At 40.6% G+C, this 21195-nt stretch overlaps 1 protein-coding gene across 3 annotated transcripts in view; it reads right to left on the bottom strand.

Annotated features, from left to right (window-relative positions):
• The window catches only part of IL12RB2 (interleukin 12 receptor subunit beta 2), an 87508-nt gene that overhangs the window by 6860 nt on the left and 59453 nt on the right, over positions 1 to 21195 (bottom strand). For 2 of the 3 annotated variants that reach the window (XM_075999230.1, XM_012767234.3), the window contains exons 9-14: positions 18265 to 18465; positions 14246 to 14344; positions 13997 to 14155; positions 9705 to 9842; positions 5891 to 5981; positions 3076 to 3175 (exon numbers count right to left, since the gene is read on the bottom strand). In XM_075999230.1, coding sequence (XP_075855345.1) covers positions 3076 to 3175; positions 5891 to 5981; positions 9705 to 9842; positions 13997 to 14155; positions 14246 to 14344; positions 18265 to 18465 — 788 coding nt within the window. The remainder of the gene's footprint in view (positions 1 to 3075; positions 3176 to 5890; positions 5982 to 9704; positions 9843 to 13996; positions 14156 to 14245; positions 14345 to 18264; positions 18466 to 21195) is intronic. The other variant, XM_012767235.3, reaches the window with a different exon arrangement.

The following is a 21195-nucleotide window of genomic DNA, read 5'->3' as shown; positions in this document are numbered from 1 at the left end:
CTCTTTTCTGATCACTACCCAAACTGGCCCTGGCACGCTGGTCTGGCTTGGAACATGGCTGGCGGCTCTGGGAAGCAGAGCTGCCAATGCGCCGCTACTGCAGATGTGGGAGAGCACACGGGATGGGGAAATGGCTTGTTGTTTGCACAAGGTGAGGTGCTGGCTCTGCGGTCGGTCGTCAAAGCATTGGCAAAACTGAGAGAAGCTGCTTCTCGGAGTTTGTACAAAGCAGCCCTCTGGATGACAAGTCCTGGGGGAAAGCCTCTTAAACCATGGTTGGCTCGGGAACCCCACGGTTCCCGAGCTATTTTAAGCTTTTACAAGCTGGATAACATTCCAGTGATCCCTTCATGACTCGGCCTTTCCTACAGAGCTTTAGGGCACGTGTTTTTCTAGCCACAACTCAAGAAATGGTAGGGGGTGCAAGGCCTGAGAGTGCAAAGCACATTAGCCGAAGTGGAAGGGGAGATGATTGTGTTTCTGTTGTCTGCCTCAGCCTGGCACCAGGAGAGCAGTTTGGGTCTCTAAAAACAGTCTGCCCACTTCAAGGGTTAAGCCTCTGAGGCTACCTCAAAGGAGGCCCTATTTAAGCTACTTAATTTTTAAAATTTTCTAATCCATTGGTTATTTTTGCAAAAAAAAATATATATACACATATATGCAAATAGCTTTCTTTAGAAATTTTAAAAGTTCAAAGGGAATATATAATAAAAATTAAATGACCCTCATAATCCCAACCCCCTCCCCACAGGGGGTTTTATAACAGTTTCATATATATCGTGGAAGGCTTCCAGAAACATCCTGTGCACATGCTGCAGAGGTATGGACATGTATAAAATTTTCTTCCTTTTTATACAAAATGAGACTTACCTTTAGACAATCATAAACTTTACCTTTTTAACTTTTAAATACCTTAGAGTTATTCAGGCACAAACAGATCTATCTCATTCGTTTTTCAGTCGTTGCATCAGATCTTGTTGTATGGATGTATCCAAAATGTTTAACCTGCCCTCCAAGCGGACCTTCACATCATGCCCCAGGCTTTGCTTCTGTTTATAATGCCGCAGTGAACACACTTACGCTATGTAACCTTGGGCATATGCCAATTTCCGTTACCTCCTTCCTGTCTTGCTCTTTCTAACCCTTTGTGCATCTTTCTCAGCATCGCCCTTGAGCTTTTTACAGCCCCTTCCGTGGCTCTGTCTGCCTCTGCAACCCCTAAGCAGAGGCAGACAGAGCCAATGATGCCAAAGCTACCAGCTTGTAACCCAGGTGTCTGTGAATGACCCAGAGCTGCCTTTGTGGTGCTATTTCAAGCTTTTAAGACATGAGGCTGTGGAATCTCAGCATTGGAAGACACCTGAAAGCTCAGCTGGTTCACACCTGGCACTCGAATCCCCTCTAATGGTAGCAGGGGCATCCTTATAAGGCCTCACGGTTCGTCGAGTGTGTTCCCATAGATCAGCACAATATTGCCACCATGTGAGGGCCTGGTGGGCGAACACCTCTGCTAGTCTGAGTCTGTTCAGCTCAGAGGTGTAGATTGCTGGAGACGCTCCCCTCACCCTGTGCTTAAAGATCTTTTAGAATGTATAGCACGAGGCTGGACAGCACATCCTGCTTGGACAGGAATCCGGGACCGACCATTTGGTAGCTGCTGACTAATGTTGGGCAAGTTACTTAGTCTCCTGTGCCTCAGTTTCCTCATCTGAAAAATGAGGATGATAATAATAGTACAACCACATAAAGCTGTTGCATGGATTAAATGTTAATGTATGAAAATGGTTTTGTAAGTGCCTGGTACATATAAAGTAATATATATAAAATATAATGACTATATAACATATTCTATAATTGTATATTATATGATATATAATAGAAAACATAAAATATATAATATGTTATATATTAATATATATGCACATACTGCTGTTATTATCACTATTCTTGCTATTGTAACTTAACAGTCTCAGAGGAGACTTAAAGTATGGGTCTTTCTGGAAGAAAGTGAATGATCTTTGTCTTACTTGGCCCACATGCTTTATGTGGCATTTATTTCATCCTCACAACAGTATATAAGGGAAGCACTGTCAATCCCTGTTTTACAGAGGATGAAACTAGGACTCTGATAGTTGGGCCAGTGGTCCAAGAGTCACACACATACTTAGTGGCAGAGGCAGGGGTGGCCTCCAGTCCTGATTCCAGAGGCACTAAACTGTAGTGACTTAAATTCCCAAGGCAGGCGAGGCTGGGATCGGCTCTTTCCCTGAGCAGAGGCCGGGACCACTGGCTTTAATCCAAGGAAGGGTGTGGATGGCGGCACACGCTGGGTAGCTGAAGAGAAGAAGCTTGGAGGAGAAGGGACATAAGGCCTGGGAGAGCCCCAGGCGATGGGAGGAATACTGGCACGCCTTCCCTCCTCTGCTCTCCCCTTAGAGATAGTCTTGCTCCAGATTCAGATGCCATCACCTCCAGACCCCCCACCAGGGAGGGCCCATCCTACCCACTGTGAGCAGTTCTCGCCTCCTTTTCCTGGGGAGCAGCAGCTCCCTTCACTTCCTCTACTCTCAGGGCTCTCATCTGTCAGCTGAGCAACCTTTCCTTCTTTAAAACCTTTTCTTTGCACAATGGAATGACGTACTGGCTTCCTGCTCAAACCAAGACAGTGTGGGTTCTATTTATCTGTTCTGTGCTCAGACAGGAAAGTCAAAAGCTTCAATTCTCTTGAATTTTGGATGAGTCAATGCTCAGGCTAATGCTCAGCAAATGGCAAAAAATACTTGCTTTGTTATTCCTTTTGAAGTAAGGTGAGGTGAGGAAGAGAATGGAAGGCATACTGAGGAATAAAAAGCTATGGGCCTTTTAGTCGTTCGGTTACAAGCTTCAGAAGATTCCTGTGCATCGGTTGCTCTTGAGTCCAGGAAGAAAGTGAGCGTGATGGCTCAGTGTAACTCAGCACGCACGCCTTCCGCTCACCCGAGGACCTCGGCACCCAGACTTCCTCCTAACTGCAGTAAAGAACTTAGATGGGGCCACTAGAAGCCCCTCAGCTGACACAAAGGCATTGTCCCTTACCTCCACAAAGGGATATTTCTTGGCCCAAGTGCTATTTGCTGGGTCTGGAATTTCTTTGCTACACCACTGAGGCCTGAGGGCCGAAAGGAGAACAAACACCCTGTAGATAAAGAAAAGAGTGACATTCAGTTAAGCATGCACACAACATTGTGGCAGCACAAATTCTTGGTACAATGATTTCAGTGAGGGGCTGTTTTTATATGCAAATAAGTAAAATATAAACACTGAAAGCAAAGATGATGCATCATTCAAGCCTGGAGTAGTTTTCTTTCTTTCTTTTATTCTTCTTTTTACTTCTGGATGCTGATATATATTGAGACAGAGTCTCACTCTTTTGCCGTGGCATCAGCCTAGCTCACAGCAACCTCAAACTCCGGGGCCCAAGCCATTCTCCTGCCTCAGCCTCCCAAGTAGCTGGGCCTTGTAGGCTACCATGCCCAGCTAATTTTTTCTATATATTTTTAGTTGTCCAGCTAATTTCTTTCTATTTTTAGTAGACGGGGTCTCGTTCTTGCTCAGGCTAATCTCAAACTCATGAGCTCAAATGATCTGCATGCCTCAGTCTCCCAGAGTGCTAGGATTATAGGTGTGAGTCCCCGCGGCTGGCCTGGAGTAGTTTTCTGTGAAGTTTGGTGATAAAGAGTTAAGATGCAGCCACTTGGGCTTTGCTAAATAAACCATGGAACATTTGCTCAGCATAATGTTTAGCAATCTGTCACTATCCAGCCATGTATTCAACAAATATTAATTGACCCACTAATATGTGACCAGCACAATGCTACGCGCTGGGGAAAAAACAGCAAACAAGAAGACATGGTCCCTACTCTTAGTATTTCACTAATTAGAATATTTACAAATAGTTCATAATGAAAGCTAAATTATTAAGCTAAAAGTTAAAAGAAATGTCAAGAAAAAATATCATAGAGAAATATCTGAACTATTAACAGTGGTTGTATTTGGTGATCAGAGGAAATACAGGTCTTTTATGATGTAAAGGGAAAAAAAATCCCTAAAAATGTTTCTTATAAATGTATGTCACTTAAATATTTTGACTATGATTTGGAAGTCCAAGACCAATATGAAACATTTTTAATGACTTGGCTTTGGTAAGCTTTGATGTTTTATCAGAAAAGTGTGCTTCTACAACTTGTCTAACATTCTGAAGAGATGCGGCCATGTGACTAGCTCTTCTCCAGGGACATGTGAGCGAGGTGTCTGATTTAGCACAGATGCCATGGACGAGGGCGTTGTCGCAGGGATGGCAGGCCAAGAAGATGGAAGAAAACCGGGTTTCCAGGTGACTATGTGGAGCGGAACTACCCACTAACCTGGATGCCACCCTCAGTACTATTACACAGGAGAGAAACCAACTATTTCATTTAAGCCACTGTATTTTGGGTCCTTTTTTTTTTTTTTTTTTTTTTATGGAACATCACAGAACTGAAATGGGTCCTTTTTTAAAAAAAAAAAAAAAAAACAGCAGCTTAGCCCTCCCCCTAATTGATCCTCACTGTGTCCATGAAGAGGATGCATGTGATCCTAGTTGACTCTTTTTGAATTAAGCTTTTTCAAAGTCTACCTAGAAAGTGGGCTTTGCTTTGAAGTATCTGTCACACACTGGATCTTCAATAAATGTAAAGGCTGCTAGACAAGTTCAATGGCTAGTAGAATGACTTTGAGCTAATTTTATTTTAATCTTTTCTATTTCTTTGCACAGCATGTGACGAAAGCTTTGTATTGAATAACTCATTAAATTTTTTTTCTTTACAACATAATATAAGTTTAGTAAGAAAATTTTAGGAAATAATAGTTTTAAAAAACCTAAAATCACCTATGATTCTATCTGTGGATATAAACACTATTAATATTGTGGTATATATCCTTGGGGCACAGAAGTAACTGCCATCTAATATCCATTTTCCCCTCTTTCTTAGGAAGAGGACCCTGATTTACTGGGATGACAATGAACTTGGCTAAAAGACCACAATTTTAAGCCTCCCTTACTTCAGCAATTTCTGACCAGCGTGATGTTACCAAAGGTGTCACGTGTGACTTATTGATGGCTCCTCAAAAGGGAAGTGTGCACACCTTTCTTCTTTCTTCCTGTAGTGATAGAATGTAGGCATGATGGCAACAGCTCCTGCAGCCGTTGGTGAACTTGAGGATGGAAGCTAATGTCGGGACAGTGTAGCAGAAAAATAGAAGGAGCCCAGGTTCCTGATGACTACAGAGCTACTACACCAGCCCTTTACCTGAGTGAGAAACTATTAGCTAGTTTAAGTCATATTAATTTTACCTTTTACATGAATATCACCAAATGTAATGCTGATAAAGCTTGCATATATATATGTGTATGCACTATTTTTATGAAATGAAAGTATATATTGTTCTGTAACCTGCTTTTTAAATATAATATAGCAAATATCATAACATTTAATTTTCTACACATCTTTAATGGATGCATAATATAGTATGAGATATATTTTGATTTAGTTAATTCCTTATCATTGGGCATTTTAAGCTGTTTCAAACATTTTTCTTTTGTGAACAGTATTTCAGTGAACATATTTTCAACCCTGAGTATCTGCAGACATCTATGACATACTTAGAATAAGTTTCTAGTTAGGAATTATTAGGTTAAGATGTATATTTTAAAAAATTTGACACTGTCACCTAATAAGGTTGAATAAGTTTAGTCTGCCACCAGCAATGTATGAGAGCATCCATTTCTCTGACCCATAGCAGCCACAGCTATTATCATTAAAAAAAAAAAAAAATGATACATTTACCAAACTGAAAGGTGTAACCAACTCACTTTTGCCGGAAGTAACGCATTGAGAAAATGCCCACCATGATGATAGCAATGCAAATGCTCGGTGCCACAAACACCTTCCAATTGGCTTTACCTGAAAAGTTAGTAAATCTTGTGACTCAGTTATCTTCAGGGAACATTTCAGTACATTGACTGTTGTGTGAACGCTCTGGGTCCACCCACAGTTCCTGGGCAGCGGGGCTCAGGAACAAGGCCAATGCGTTTTTGTCCATTCAGTGAGGGACCAGGGGCCCTAAGGGGACTGATTCTGTGATTCTGAGAAGACCTCCTGCCCTGCCTCTTACTGGGGCAGAAGAAAGGAGGTATGGAATATAAAACACACTGGTGACTGGGAGCCCTGAGTTCTAGTCCCAGCTATATCACTAACAGATATATGATCTGTGGACCTCTGTTTCTTATCAATAACATGTGAATGATGACGTCTACCTTGCAGGTTGTTTTGAAGATTAAAGATAATTTATTTAAAGCATAGGGCAGGCCGGGCGTGGTGGCTCATGCATTAATCCTAGCACTCCGGGAGGCTGAAGCAGGAGGATCACTCAAGGTCAGGAGTTTGAAACTAGCCTGAGCAAGAGCGAGACCCTGTCTCTACCAAAAATAGAAAGAAATTAATTGGCCAACTAAAAATATATAGAAAAAATTAGCCAGGCATGGTGGTCCATGCCTATAGTTCCAGCTACTCGGGAGGCTGAGGCAAGAGGATCGCTTAAGCCCAGAAGTTTGAGGTTGCCGTGAGCTAGGCTGATGCCATTGCACTCTAGCCAGAGCAACAGAGTGAGACTCTGTCTCTAAATAAATAAATAAAATAAAATAAATAAAGCATAGGGCAATGTATCTGAATATACCTTCTTGAATATATAGCTATTAATTTGAAGCTAGGGTCTTTGAAATTGTGTCTATTCCTTCCCATGAAAAGAACTACAGCATTTCACTGCCTGTTGCAATTATTCATTAATTCACCCAACATTTACTGAGTGCTGACCATGTAGCAGGTTCTATTAGGAGCTGGGATACAAAGACGACTAAGACTTAGGCTCTGTTGTCTAAAGAACTCATGAGTGTAGTCTAGGAGACAGATATGTGAACATGTGAGCAATAAACCACAATGCCATGGGTTATGTATGAAATCAGGGGCATGTCCCACGCTCACAGTCAGTGTCGCAGAGAACAGCATGGGAAGCCGCCTCAGGAGTAGCCGAGGAAGGTTTTGCAAAAGGCACGATGTCAAAAGTTTAGAGTTGGAGGATGAATAGGAGCCAGCTAACTGGACAAGTTAAGGAAGACCAGACCAGACAAAGAGAATGTTGCACAGCTGTGGAAAGAAGGAACAGCCAGTACTTTCAGGCAGCTGCAGGCAGTCCGCCAAGATGTGTGGCAAAGCATAATGCTAGATGGGTAAGAGGATCCTGCAGTTACGATTCTGGCTTGAAGGCCCTTAGAAAACTACTGATGAGTTACGACAAGAGATGGAATGTCAGCATCTGAGGGATTTGGGGCTTGCAGAAAGATTCTTCTTCTGATTGAGTGAACGACAGGCTGGAAGGGACTGTGAGCAGGAGGGATTAGAGGCCAGAAACCTGCTAGGCCCCATGAGGGGTGCATCAACCGGGTTGACGGGAGGAATTCATGGAGGCAACCTTTTTCTACCCCATACAGTCAGGGGAATCTGACATTTCTTCAGGATCTGCCTTCCTTCCTGGGCAGATGAAACATGTTTGGAGCAGCACCAGGAGAAAGCTTCTGAGTCCTTAATCCATCTTAATTGCTCACAAGTTAAGTTTCATGGGCGTGCTGGGGAGGTGAGAAAAGGGCTTGTCAACTTTCCCAGTGGAGTTTCCCACTGGCACAGAACAACGAAGTCCTGAGTGATCAACTGGACGCTCCGTGCCACAGAATGAGAACAGCTTGTCTTACACTGAGAGTGGATGCCAATGAACATGGCCAGAAGAAAACAGCATAACTTAGTTGGTGAAGGGAAGCCCACGTTAGCTGGGTCACTTATTCATAAACTCAAATTTAACTTAATTTGAGAAACCAGGTCTGAGTTTGATTTGTAGTTCTGCCACTTAACACCTCCATGACCCTGGGTAATCTTTCTGGACCTTAGTTCCTTCACTTGTAAAAAGGCATAAACATCCCTCATCTTTTATTCATTTCATATTGAGTGCCTGGTAGTATGGGCCATATAATTTTGGAAAGTTAAATTAGCAAAAGTATGTGTTACCGATTGAATTGTGTGCCCCCAAATCCGTATGCTGATGTCCTAAACCCCAATACCTCAGAATGTGACCTCATTTGAAAATAGGGTCATTGTGGATATAATTAGTTAAGATGAGGTAATACTGGAGTAGGGTGAGCCCCTAATCTAATGTGACTGGCGTCCTTATTAAAAAGAGAAAATTTGGACACACAATGAATGTCGGATGGAGGCAGAGATCTAGAAGCCAAGGAACATCAATGACTGCCTGCAAACTTCCAGAAGCTGGAAGAGAGGCCTGGAGTAGATTATCTCTCATAGCTTCCAGAAGGAACCAACCCTGCTGACACCCTTATCTTGGACTTCTAGACCCTAGAACTGTGAGATAAAAAATTTCTGTTGGTTAAGCCACTCCATTTGTGGTACTTTGCTACAGCAGTCCCAGCAAAGTGTTTAACAAAATAACTGTTGCATAAAACTACCTGGTGTGCAATAGCTGGTATTGCTATTATTGCTATTATTGATGTAATTCTCATCATTCATTGAACAGACATTTAGTGAGCAAGTACTGTGTACTGAGCACCATTCAAGGCCTTAAAGATAGAGAGAAACAATTATCAGTCCCTGCCTTGGGATTCAGAGGGTTTTTTGTTTGTTTGTTTGTTTTTTCTTTTTGATACAGAGTCTCATTCTGTTGCCCGGGCTAGAGTGAGTGCCATGGCATCAGCCTAGCTTATACCAACCTCAAACTCCTGGGCTCAAGCAATCCTGCTGCCTCAGCTTCTAGAGCAGCTTGGACTACAGGCATGTGCCACCATGCCCGGCTAATTTTTTCTATATATTTTTAGTTGTCCAATTAATTTCTTTCTATTTTTAGTAGAGACGGGGTCTCACTCTTGTTCAGGCTGGTTTTGAACTCCTGACCTTGAGTGATCCTCCCGCCTCGGCCTCCCAGAGTGCTAGGATTACAGGCGTGAGCCACTGCGCTCAGACTGTTTTTTTGTTTTGAGACAGGGTCTCACTCTGTCACGTGGGCTGGAGTGCCGTGGCATCATCATAGCTCACTGCAACCTCCAACTCCTGGACTCAAGCAATTCTCCTGCCTCAGCCTCCTAAGTAGCTGGGGCTACAGGCACATGCTACCATGCCTGGCTAATTTTTCTATTTTTTTGTAGAGATGGGGTCTCGCTCTTGCTCAGACTGGTCTTGAACTCCTATACTTAAGAGATCCTCCCACCTTGGCCTCACAAAGTACTTGGATTATAGGCACAAGCCACCATGCCCAGCCTAGATTCAGAGTTTTGAGTAAGGGTCAAATGTAGTGCATCATGGAAGGAATACAAAGGTTCATTTGGGAAGGCTTCCTGTAAGAGGAGATATTTTTGTTAAATTGTGAAACATGAGTAGACACTGTCTCTAAGCAGATGCTGGGGTGGTAGGGTACTCCAGTTAGAGGAAAGAGCAAGTGCAAAAGTGTGACAGCAAGAAAGTAATTAGCAAATGAAAGAACATATGATGATCTCCATGCCCGTGGTAGTGGGAACGTGTGCCTGTGTAAGAATCAAGCGTAGACATGTCAGCTTCAAAGTTGTCTCTCACCTTGCAGACAAAATTCCCTCTCATTTCCTTGGGAGCTTTCACCAGCAGCTGTCAGAGCTGTCATCCACAGGACATATGTCACCCTGGGCTGCAGGCTGTTTATTGGATATGAATTTTGGGAGACTCTATAGGGAATTTCTGAAAAAAATGATAAAGAAAGAAAGGCATGTATTAAAGGAAATGATTGAATGTGGGCTTTTACTCATTGTTACTATTTTCATAGCTTTTTATGTATGCCTGAATCATTTTTACTATTTAATGCTTCATCTAATTTGAAAGAAAAAAGCATTTTGCTATTTGAAAATAGTCCTATTTTCCTCAGCACTTAATACTTTAATAGGCCCTAGACACTGTTATTATTCACTTCATATCATATCAAATTAATGTTTTTTCTGTGGTGAAATCTTTTGAAGGAATTTTTGTCATCTTGATTTTGAAATTATTTAGCCATAGTAACTCCTTTTATTTCCTATGACTATCTTGTTTCCAGTATTGATCAGGTATATTGGGGAATTCTTGAGGAGAAAATGGGACGTACAAATTGTTTTCAAGGTAATGGAATTTTTAAGAAAGCTAAGTTATTCGAGTGTTGAAAGAGACATTCGCTTAAGATTTTTTAGAGTTAAGATTTTGCACTTTTCTTTTAGTAGGCTCTGGGCCCCGACTTATAGGGCTTAATATGATGATCTGCTTCAATTTGACATAAAATCATTAGAAAGTAGAGCAATGGTACTTAGACTTATTTGGTAGGCGTAAGCCTAGATTATCAGTTCCTTAAGCTCGAAACACCCCTGCAGTTTTCTCTGCAGGGAAGATTTTGTTTTTTGAGCAATGCACTGATGCTGTGTTAGTAAATAGACAATCTTCTCCTCCAGTGACCTGCTGGGTGTGGGTTTGCAGTGACCTCTGCAAAGCTGGGGAGGACTGTAAAGTCAAGGCCAGCACCTGCCAGCTCATGGAGATGGCCTCACCTGTGCTATTATTCAAAGGGGAAACCAAACTCAGCTTGTTGTGTCTGCACATCATATATACTGGCCACCAACTCCAGGGAAAGTCAGATGATGTCCTGCATGCTGAATTCATCTCAAAAGTCACAAATATTTATTGAGTGCCTACATTGGACAAGGCATTGCCAATACAAAGGCACAGAATCTGCCTCAAAGAGCTTACAAACTACAAAAAAAAAAGAGGACCCCTTAATACTATCCCATTCCAGAGTACTGTGGGTAGTTAGCAAGACGGTGCCCTGTAATATTAACCTCCATTCCATGCAAAGCAGCTGAGGCCTGAGCAGATAATTTTGTAGCTGTGATATCAGAGCAATTTCTATATTTTACATTTTGTTGAGAAAAGTCCTTGTGGAAAATTCCCAAGTCTACTCTGGTGAAGAAGTCTGCCTGGTGAAATTGCTTGCACAGACTTAAGCTATATAATTGAGCTCAAAAAGCCCTTTTCCTCTTCCTAAGGCAGGGGATTAAAAAATTAATTTAGAGAGGCCTTCTGCTCATCTTGCTGCAGCAAAACATCAGCGAGCATCAGGGAGTCGACTGTGCAACTGAATGAGGGCATCCTTCACTCTGGGAGTGAAATGAGATGTTGGAACAGAGGGAAGGGATTTGTATGGTTTGCTGGGCCAATAAAGTTTATACGCACACGCGTGTATTTGAAGTACAAAAATAGAACCTGTATGGGCAAAGCAGTGAGGAGGATGGTGTCAGCAGTTTGGTTGGCAAAATAGGCTGAGTTGTGTAATAGGAGAAAGAAGTCAAGACGTCCAGCAGGAAATACTGGTCCTGCTGCCTCTGGGCCCTGATCTCTGGCAGAGATAAAGGAGGCCATTCAATCCTTGGCGGTCTGAAACTTTAGACTCAGAGCGGTTAAAATGATAAAGACACCCAGTTTAGGAAAATGTGATTGTTGCCAATCATCTGAGAGGCTGGAGGTGGGAAGGGTGGTACCAGGCAAACTGCATTGCTACTGGAAAGGAGTTTTTACCTAATGATCTATTTTGGGTTTAACGGAGGGTAGGGCGGTATTTACCCATGTGCTTTTATAAGCACCTGCCACGTGCTTGGCTGCATTCTAAGTGCAGGGGAGACAACGGCAAGCAATTGCCGTGGCTTCTGCTCTCACAGTGCTTAGAGTCTGTTGGCAAAGACAACAGGTCGTAGCAAAGTATGGTATGTCCTCCAGTAGAGAAGCGTGCCAGCCACTGGTCCATCCATGCACACGGCCACACAGCCAAGCTTCTGGAGGGGAGGTCGTGCACCAGATCCACCCATGGAATTCACTACGGTGCAGATGCCCAGGCCCCACCCCGGCTCTACACCTCACCTCTCCCGCCAGCACCCTATGTATTCACGCCTGCTGCACTCTGCATGCGCCCTTAGTACTGCTGCCTGGTCAGTGGTGCCAAAACACAGTGAGACGGGCCTCCTCTTCCCTACTGTGAGGGCTTTCTCTCCTGGCGTCTTTCTCCCTCCTCATCTACCTGCTACCTCCTACCACTCTCTAGAAACTGCCCTTGTGAATTCGCCTATGATTCCTGGCTGCCAATGTGAGGGGCAGTTGGCAGTCCTTGATCATAGCAGTTACGTCACTTTTGGGTACTCTTCTGTCTCCATCCATAGCTGTGAGCTCCCTGAAGATAGGGAACCGGTCCTACTCATCAACAAGCATTTACCGAATTAAACAAAATTTAATCTAAACCAGCATAAAACAGGACTGTAAATCTGTGCTCTTTCTTGCCTTTTAACTCCTTTAAAAAATATCCTCATGTGGGCTTTAGAGTCATCAGGTTTGTGGCAATGTAAGGTAGGTATTTTCTTCAACATCCACGAGAGGAGCTTCAAGAACCCACTGACCACGTTGATCTTTCTGGCTATAAACAGGCATCTCAGTTTAAACTCTGCCAAAAGGAGAATTATTTGGGGGGCAAGTTTCATATGAAGAGTTTCAAATGGTCCAAGAAAAGGTCAACTGATTCCTTACCTCTTGGGGTACATTTCAGAAATAACTTACCCTGACAGGCCCAGGGGGAAGCAGTTCTGTTCAGTGATACATTCTGTTTATCAATGGTGGATTAAACAAATGATCATTGGGCCTTATAATGGAATACTATAGAGCTAATAAACAAGAATGAGGCAAATTCACATGGACTTATGTGGAAAGCTCTCCACTAGGTGTTGTTGAGAGGTAACAGCAAGGTTTAGATCATAGAAAAAGATCCCAAATAGATTCTTGTATATATGCATTTAAAAAAATTTTTTTTCCTGGAAGAACACACAAGGAATTGCTAACAGCCTAAGTGTGAAGGAAGGGAAAATTTTCATTTTATATCTTTCTGAACTATTTGAATGTTTTTACCATGTGCAAGTATTATTTATATAATAAAAAACTAACTAGCTTTTAAAGTCATACTGCAGATCTCCTAAGGTGAGGAGAGATTGCCAACTCTTAAAGCTTCCTGGGTAAAAATTACCCCTGCAGGCAGCTTTCTGCTAGCTACATCTCAGGGTGGCTTTGTTATATTATTCTTGGACTTAATAACTCTCATAAAGGAATAAAAATGTTCCTTATTTATGATAAGTGCTCCTGAAAGAAGGCCAGCTGCTTACAAAGTGAAGAGAAGTTCAAGAAAAACAAAAGCTCTGAATAAATCAAAGATTGGAACATCCAATCTGGCAAGTGACTTGGAGTTGCTACATAAATGAGCGATCCATGAAATCATTTGAGACAATGCTCTAGCCAGAGTTTATTTTAATTGCTTTCGTTTTCCAGTTAGAGAGTAATTATGGGTCATAAAGGGTTACTTAAACTGTATTTTATTTTGTCCATTTTATTTTATTTTATTTTTTTTTTCCAGACTTTGATTTTAGGGTAATATTTTGTCCATTTTAAGAAGCTAATACGCTATGATGGTAATTACAAATGTGGGGATTTAAAAGTCGTCCAAATGCATTCCTCGTGAACCTCTAGGGTTTATACAGTACTGAAGTGCCTTTATTGCTTTCGGAAATGCTGCCTCTCCACAGGAGTAAGCACCTTGACATTTACTTCATCTCTGTATTCTTAGCAATTTGCTTGGCATATAACACATACTCAATACTTCATGTGTGTGTTTAGATGTCTTTTATATTTCTTCATTCAATTAATTTCGCAAATATTTATTGGGTACTTACTAAGTGCCAGGCATGGTGCCAGCACGTATGTGCAGCTATACACATACATCGGCTTGTGTTTTCCTGACATCCAAACAAGAAGGCCCCATTGCACTGGGTTCTCACACGTACCACAGAGCTGAGGTTTGGAATCAGAGTCCCGTTCTTTCCAGTATATCCTGTAATTGAGGATGCAGCCCATCTGCTCCTGGGCTGGAATGCTGTTCCATGAAATTAAAACGCTCCCCTTTTCCTTTGTGATGGCGTTAATGTTGGGGCCACTCAGTGGTGCTGTAAAGTAGAACACAGGAGGCTTCTGTCACTCTTCCAATCCACATCATTAAACTAAAGCAAAATTTTGCTAAAGGTCCCAAGACTCACCCTTGTGTTTAGAGTTACCCAGGATGGAGCTGCATCCTCCTTGATCCCCTGACAGTGCATACACACGGATTTCATAACAGATGTAGGGTTTTATGTTCTCTGCAAGGAAAAAGTTCTTATAACAGGCATGCCATCATTGGTGAGTCACTACAGGGAGCCATTTTAATCTCAGATATGGATGTTTCCAAGGTATTTCTTGCCTTTTCTTTATAATTTTATTTATTTCATTTTTTTTTCTTTCTTTTTTTCTTAACTGTTCCTACCAAGCAATTGCCTTTTCTTAGTTGGAAGATGGTTCAAGCACGGTCCAAACTGAGAGTAAAGGGATGACCTATGTCACAAATTTTCAGCATCCTATTTGCCATGATATGGCATCAGGAAGTTACTGTTCCCAACTTCCACAGATGAGATCAACCAACCAACCAACCTGAGTTTCTTTCCATATAAACAAACAAGGTCATGATGATTAAGAAGGAGATAAAACCTACTCAAATTCCAAAAAGGATTTAAATATTATGACCACACAAACACATGCACATAGACTGCTTTTGGGAAAAAAAACAAACCACAAAACAAAACTTGCCTTCAAAAAAAACACTTTGACTTCTACAAATAAATCATTTGCTGTTTATAAGAAAGTGAGGCTGGAATTTTGCAGCAATACCTTTCTGATTCCATGATGCTTATCAGGATCTGATGGGGCAGATGACACACCCAGGCATGACTAACCAGGGCCCTCTGGGTACAATCTGACTCCTAGTTCTCCTCCTCCCCTTCTAGTATTTCAGCAAGATCTTAGTTGCTTCATAGCCTGGAAGATTTGGAAGGTACCTGGGAATATTAATGCTCCTTCCTAGCTTTTAAAGTGCCATACTTTGCAATTTTCCATCAGTCATGAAACTCATTGGCAAGTCCCTCTTTCCTGACAAAACTTATTTCTAAGAATCTCAGATTTCTACTGCCTGTGAAGAAAAGACCCCTCTCATGGATACTGCTCATGATATATCTTTAAATTCCAAATTAAAATTTAAAGGAAAAAGAGAGATAACCCCTACTAGTTAACTATAGTATCAGGTCGCCAAAGTTAGGACTCTTTCTAATACTGCTTAATGCTCTGCTGATGGCTAGCTAGGGACCCCTACACTGACAATTGATGAGGGTTTAACATTTTCTTTTTTCAGGAAGAAGGATTTTACATCAGAGAATAATTTACTAAATTGTGTGTGTTTTATATGAAAATCCATTGCCCCTTAAATATTCCAGCAAGTAAGCAGCACATAAAACTCAGTTGTGCAACCAGTACTGTCAGAAGAGACCACGACGAGATCAAAACACATACCATGGGTGAATTCCAATTTGAGTTCATGAACCAAGTGAAACAGAGGAAAGGACACAGCTTAGTTCTGTCATCCATCCTCACAGGTGGCATTGAGACTCAGAAGCCTAAAGGGCAACATGGAATATGAAATCGTACTTCACTTGGGAGGGGCTTGTGAGTAGCTTTTGGCTCTCACTGCCTGGCTGTTCTGTCCTGAAGCTCGGGAGGGGCCGACCAACCACTGTGCCACGGGAGGCGTGGGAGTTGCAGGTGAGCACATTAGGCAAATAGTTCCATTGCATTCTGCCATGCAAAATGTGAATTCAGGGCAGAGCCTTGGGAACTGCTACATCAGAAGCTGTGGGTTTCTTCTTGTGAATGCAGAGGGGAAGACAAAGTGGCCCCATACCTCAGCTGACATTTCCCTTCCCACCCAGAGCAAAGCCTTCTTAGGGAACCTGTTTCCTGGTTCTGACCTGAAGTCTCCTGTTTTACTGGCTAATTCTTGGGCATCCCTGTCTCCACGTTTATCAACCATCCCTTAGGTAGTTTTTCTGCAGAAAGCTAATTTCACCTCTCAAGTGTGGGAGAAGGCAAACATTAAGCGATCAGTAATAAGGAGTAATCCTAGAGGCAGTGAGATGGTAGCATGCAGAAGAGGAGCCCTTGTTAGTCTAGGCATCAGGGAAAGTGTTCTAGACACCATGATGTTACTTATTTGTAAAAGGAGTGGCTCTATATGGTCAGAAGTGTTTTCACCCAAACAGGACAGGACTGGTCTCGAGCCTAGGCTCCGCCAACACATTAGCCAGGAGGTGGGCTATATCCGGCCTACTCCAATACACTCACCTCTGCCCCAGCCAGACGCTGGGGAAAGGCTGGCAAGGATCCAATGACAATGAGTGATCTTACTGACTGGGGAAGGCAATTTTGAATTTATCATAAGTATGAATTACTTAATTTTTAAGTGTGTATAACCAGACTGCAACATCAACATAAATAGCTAACCAAGTGGTTCCAAGCAGAACAACTTTAATTAATAAAGATATCATTAGTATGTTGATTTTATTCAAATGAATATTTCTCCAGTGAATGAAAACATTTTATTTTACTGACTATAGAAAACATTCTTTCTTGCCATCTATTTTAAAGGATTTGTATAAACTTATAGAATTTCTAGAAGGAAGGAACTGTAGAGACCATATAGTTCAAACTCTCCCACAGGGGTAAATCCTGATACAGCTTACAACATTTACAATTTCATAGCTGTTTAAAGTTCGGTAAATGCTATTTTTTTAATCCACTCTTTCTTCTGATTTGATGGACACAATAGCCCTGAAGGCAAATTGGTTCTATTACAAAAACTCTAGGGATAGGGAAAATGCTGGTTTCTAATTGTCCTATTAGAGACCATCCAAGATAGGAAAATTCTTTCCCAAAATTGAGCTGTAATCTGCCTTCTTATAATTTCCATGCAGGACTTTTGTTTTGCTATCTAGAGCAACAAAGGAACCATACCCTTTTGTATGTACACATAAAAACCAATGACAGCCATCAAGGTACCCCACCCTCACCCCATCTACAATTCTCTTCCCTAGGTTAAATGGTTTCCATATTAAAAGTTCTAGACTCTCAATGACTTGCTAACCTTCCTCTGAATGCTTGTTGGGTTATCTAAGTAGCATTCTCTTTAAGGGTAGTGATTACCACTTAACCTACTAGGAGTCCAAGCAGCCAGACTATAAAAGAAGTACACAGTTAAGGATGGACTCAGGTATTATCATGCAGTGTGCTCTGTTATTTCATTTTGTATAAATCTTGTCAACTTAGGGTGTGTATATCCTCCTAGACAGGTGTAATGATTGTTATGGTGTACGGAAATATTATAAGATTTAGAGCTTGAAAATCTATTAAAATCTTAGCTCTATCACATTTAATAATAATAATGATGATAGCTAAATTATTGAGCACTTAAAATGTGTAAGGCATTATTCAAAAAGTTTTCCATTTAGTAATCCAGTTAGTTCTCGCAATAACCCAATAAGGTAGGTAATATTATCCCCATTTTTTAGATGAAGAAACTGAGGCACAGAGAATTTAATTTTCCCTAGATCACACTGAGACTCAAACCCAGGTAGTCTGGTTGCAGAACCAGAACTTTTAACCACTATGCTGCCTCATACTTAAAAACGACATTAACTTCCTATTCCAGTAGTTTTAGCTAAAAAAAAAAAAAAAAAAAATAGACATTGAGTCCTGTCTAATCATTTTAATATATTTTCAGATGTGTTCTCTCACTTGATTATAACCACTGACAAATTAGGAACCTGAAGACTATAGACACAAATTAGCATATAGATAATTTTGGATTTATTATGACCCAAATAATCAGCAGCAGAATTGTGAATGAAAGATATCCTGGTTTCCTCTTCTGTACAAAGAGCACAAAGATTCTAACAGCACATGGTTGTACTGTGAATTAAATGAACTCCCAAAGATAAAGGGCCTCTCGCACTGACCAGATGGTCTATGGCTGCTGTGGCATATTCCGAGGTGTTGTCAGGATGGACTCTAGGTTATCGCTGCCCCTTTATCAGGCAGCCACCTGTAATTGAAGGCATATTCTGGACTCTTTCCTACCGTTTTTCCAAATGCATATGAACTTAGTAACCCTCCAGAAGGAAGGTGAAAAATTAGGTACCTGAAATCAGAGCAGACATGTTGTAGGGGGGACTCCGCAGCCAATTTAGAGGGGGCTGAGTGTCCCCTCCTTCACGGAGCTCCCTCCATTCCACCACGTACTCCTGAACAGTAGAGGGAGCTTTCCTGGGAGGCTGCCAGGCCACCACAATGTCGTCCACGCCCCCGGAGTCTGCAGAGACCTGGCGGGGAGCCAGCAACCCTTTATGGGGGAAAAGAGGAGGGACAAAATCAAAAAAGAGGAGGGATAAAGGTATTAAAAAACAGCTCATCCCAGCAGTTTTAGGAAGAATTATTTCTTTTTATGGACTTTAGGATCACAGATTTAAGTTCATCCTACTTCTCAGTCCATGGAGAACTAGCACCATCAGCTTGTGCAAAGATCCTGTGTAGTGTTGTTTGTAGGATTACTTTTCCCTTCATCTGCCATTCTTTTTTCCATTCCTGTGTCCCCAGAGTTGCCTACTCTAAGGACTATAATATGCATCCTTCTAATCCAGCTTCCATAATTTATTTGGACATACAGCTATCCTTGAAAATTAGTGTTACTTTGTGTTTGCGTGTTTCATTTTCATGAAAAATATTGGGAAATAAATTTAATGCTTTTTCTAACTTTTTTTCACTTAACAATATGTTTCTGGGATTATCCATCCTGCTGCTAACTGTAAATCCAGCTCATTTCTTCAGACTGTTTGCTGTATAAGTCCTTTCCTGGCTCAGTCTTAAGTGACAGGCAGGTGATTCCTTTGAACTGTTAGCAAACACAAACAAGGATGCAATGAATATTCTCTTGCATGTCCTCTTGCGTGCCTGTGCAAGAATGTTTCTGGATATACGTGCATAGAATTGCTTGATCATAGAGTAAATTTACATACTATTACACTGAATACTGCCAGACTGATCCCTAATATAGCCAGTTGACAGTCCAACAAGAAAAGTGTGAGGGTTGTCATTTCTCCACCAACACTTGGTATTTTCTGACTTTCTTATTTTTGTCAATCATGTAAGTATAAAGTAGTATTTAATTGTGGTTTTATTTTTGTTTTTCTGATTTCTTGTGAGGCTGAATGTCTGTCTTCATATATTACTAGCTATTTGCCTTTCCCCATCTGCAAACTACCTATTCATATACTTTGCTCATTTTTTTTTCCAGTAATTTTTTTCCCTCACTATCATTTTTTTTTCTATTGAGTTTCCCATCTTCTGATTTGCAGAAATAACTTTTATATTCTAGATATTAGTCACTTATCAGTCTTCAACACTATCCTACTCCAGTCTGTCAACTCTCTGATAATTTTATGATGCTTGTTGCACATGTGCAGCTACTGTAATGTTGGCAAGTTTACCCATAGTTTGTGCATTTTAAGTTTTGTTTATGACATCTTTCCTTTCTGTGGTCATGAAGACACCAGCTACATTTTCTCCTATTGGATTTTAATTTTACCTTTCACATTTAGGTTTTTAATCCAAATCCCACTAAAGGTTCTTTTTTTTTTTTTTTTTAAGGAAATAAACTTTACTATTTTTTCTACACAGTGAGTCAATGTTTCCAAATCTCATCATATTTGGCATCCCATCCCTATCAAACACCAAGTTTCATATATTCACGGTCTATGTCCGGGTTGGCCTTTTCTCCAGAAAACACTGTTCACATTACTAGGCTTTGTAATGCCTGATCATTTGTCAGTAGAGTCCCCTCCTTTTTTGTCTTCTTTTTCCAAAATGGTCTTAGATAGTCATGAAACTTTATTCTTCCACATAGCATTTAGAATCAGTTTGTCAGAGCCCCTCAAATTCCAGTTGATATTTTTATTGGAATTGAATTTATAGTCTAATCTAGGGAGAATTAATACTGTTACAATGTTAAATTGTTCTCATTCATAAATATGCTTGAAGTTATTCAGATCTTCTTTTACGTATTTTACAGGAGTTTAAAAAATTCCTCCTTAAAGTTTCCTTGTGTTCTTAGTTAGGTTAATTCCTAGACACTTCCTGTTTTTAGTTAGCTATTTACATGGCATCTGATTTTCCACTACTTTTTCTACTATTACTCTGTATATGTATTATTCTTATTTTTGGCAAACCTACTGAACTTTCCAATTAGTTCTAATAATTTATCTTTTGGCCTTGCTGAATATTCCATGTAAAGAATCAATCTTTTTTTTTAAATTTTTTTATTTTTTCATATTATAGGGGTACAAATATTGTTAGGGTTACATATATTGCCCCTGCCATTCCTCCCCACGCAAGAATCAATCTTATTAGCAACACACTTAAAATACCTCCTTCCAATCTTTGAATTAAATTTATTTCTTTTTTTTTGTTTCTATTTTATTGCTAATTTTAAAGAGAATGTGCTTATATCTCTGTATTAAGATGATCCAGACTGCATATTTTTGGTGGAAAGTCTTTAAAAACCTAAAAATCTTACTTTTATTCATAGTTTTCAAAGTTTTGATTTTCATGAAATACTGTTTATTTATTAAAGACTTTTTTTAACTAAATATTTTTTCTACATCTGGTAAAAATATATCCTTTTTTTCTCTCTTTCAGTTTTAATGTGATAAATTACACTGATACATTTTTTTTTTCTGATATTGACCCATCATTATATTCTTGGGATCAACTCTACTTGATCATTCTGTATCATTTTTTTTTTTTTTTTTTTTTGAGACAGAGTCTCACTTTGTTGCCCAGGCTAGAGTGAGTGCCATGGCATCAGTCCAGCTCACAGCAACCTCAAACTCCTCAAGCGATCCTTACTGCCTCAGCCTCCCGAGTAGCTGAGACTACAGGCATGCGCTACCATGCCCAGGTAATTTTATATATATATATATATATATATATATATATATATATATATATATATATATTAGTTGGCCAATTAATTTCTTTCTCTTTATAGTAGAGACGGGGTCTCGCTCTTGCTCAG

This window comes from Microcebus murinus, chromosome 2 (genome assembly GCF_040939455.1).
Source record: "Microcebus murinus isolate Inina chromosome 2, M.murinus_Inina_mat1.0, whole genome shotgun sequence".
NCBI classification, from domain to species: Eukaryota; Metazoa; Chordata; class Mammalia; order Primates; family Cheirogaleidae; genus Microcebus; species Microcebus murinus.
This window is presented reverse-complemented; position numbering and strand designations above follow the sequence as displayed.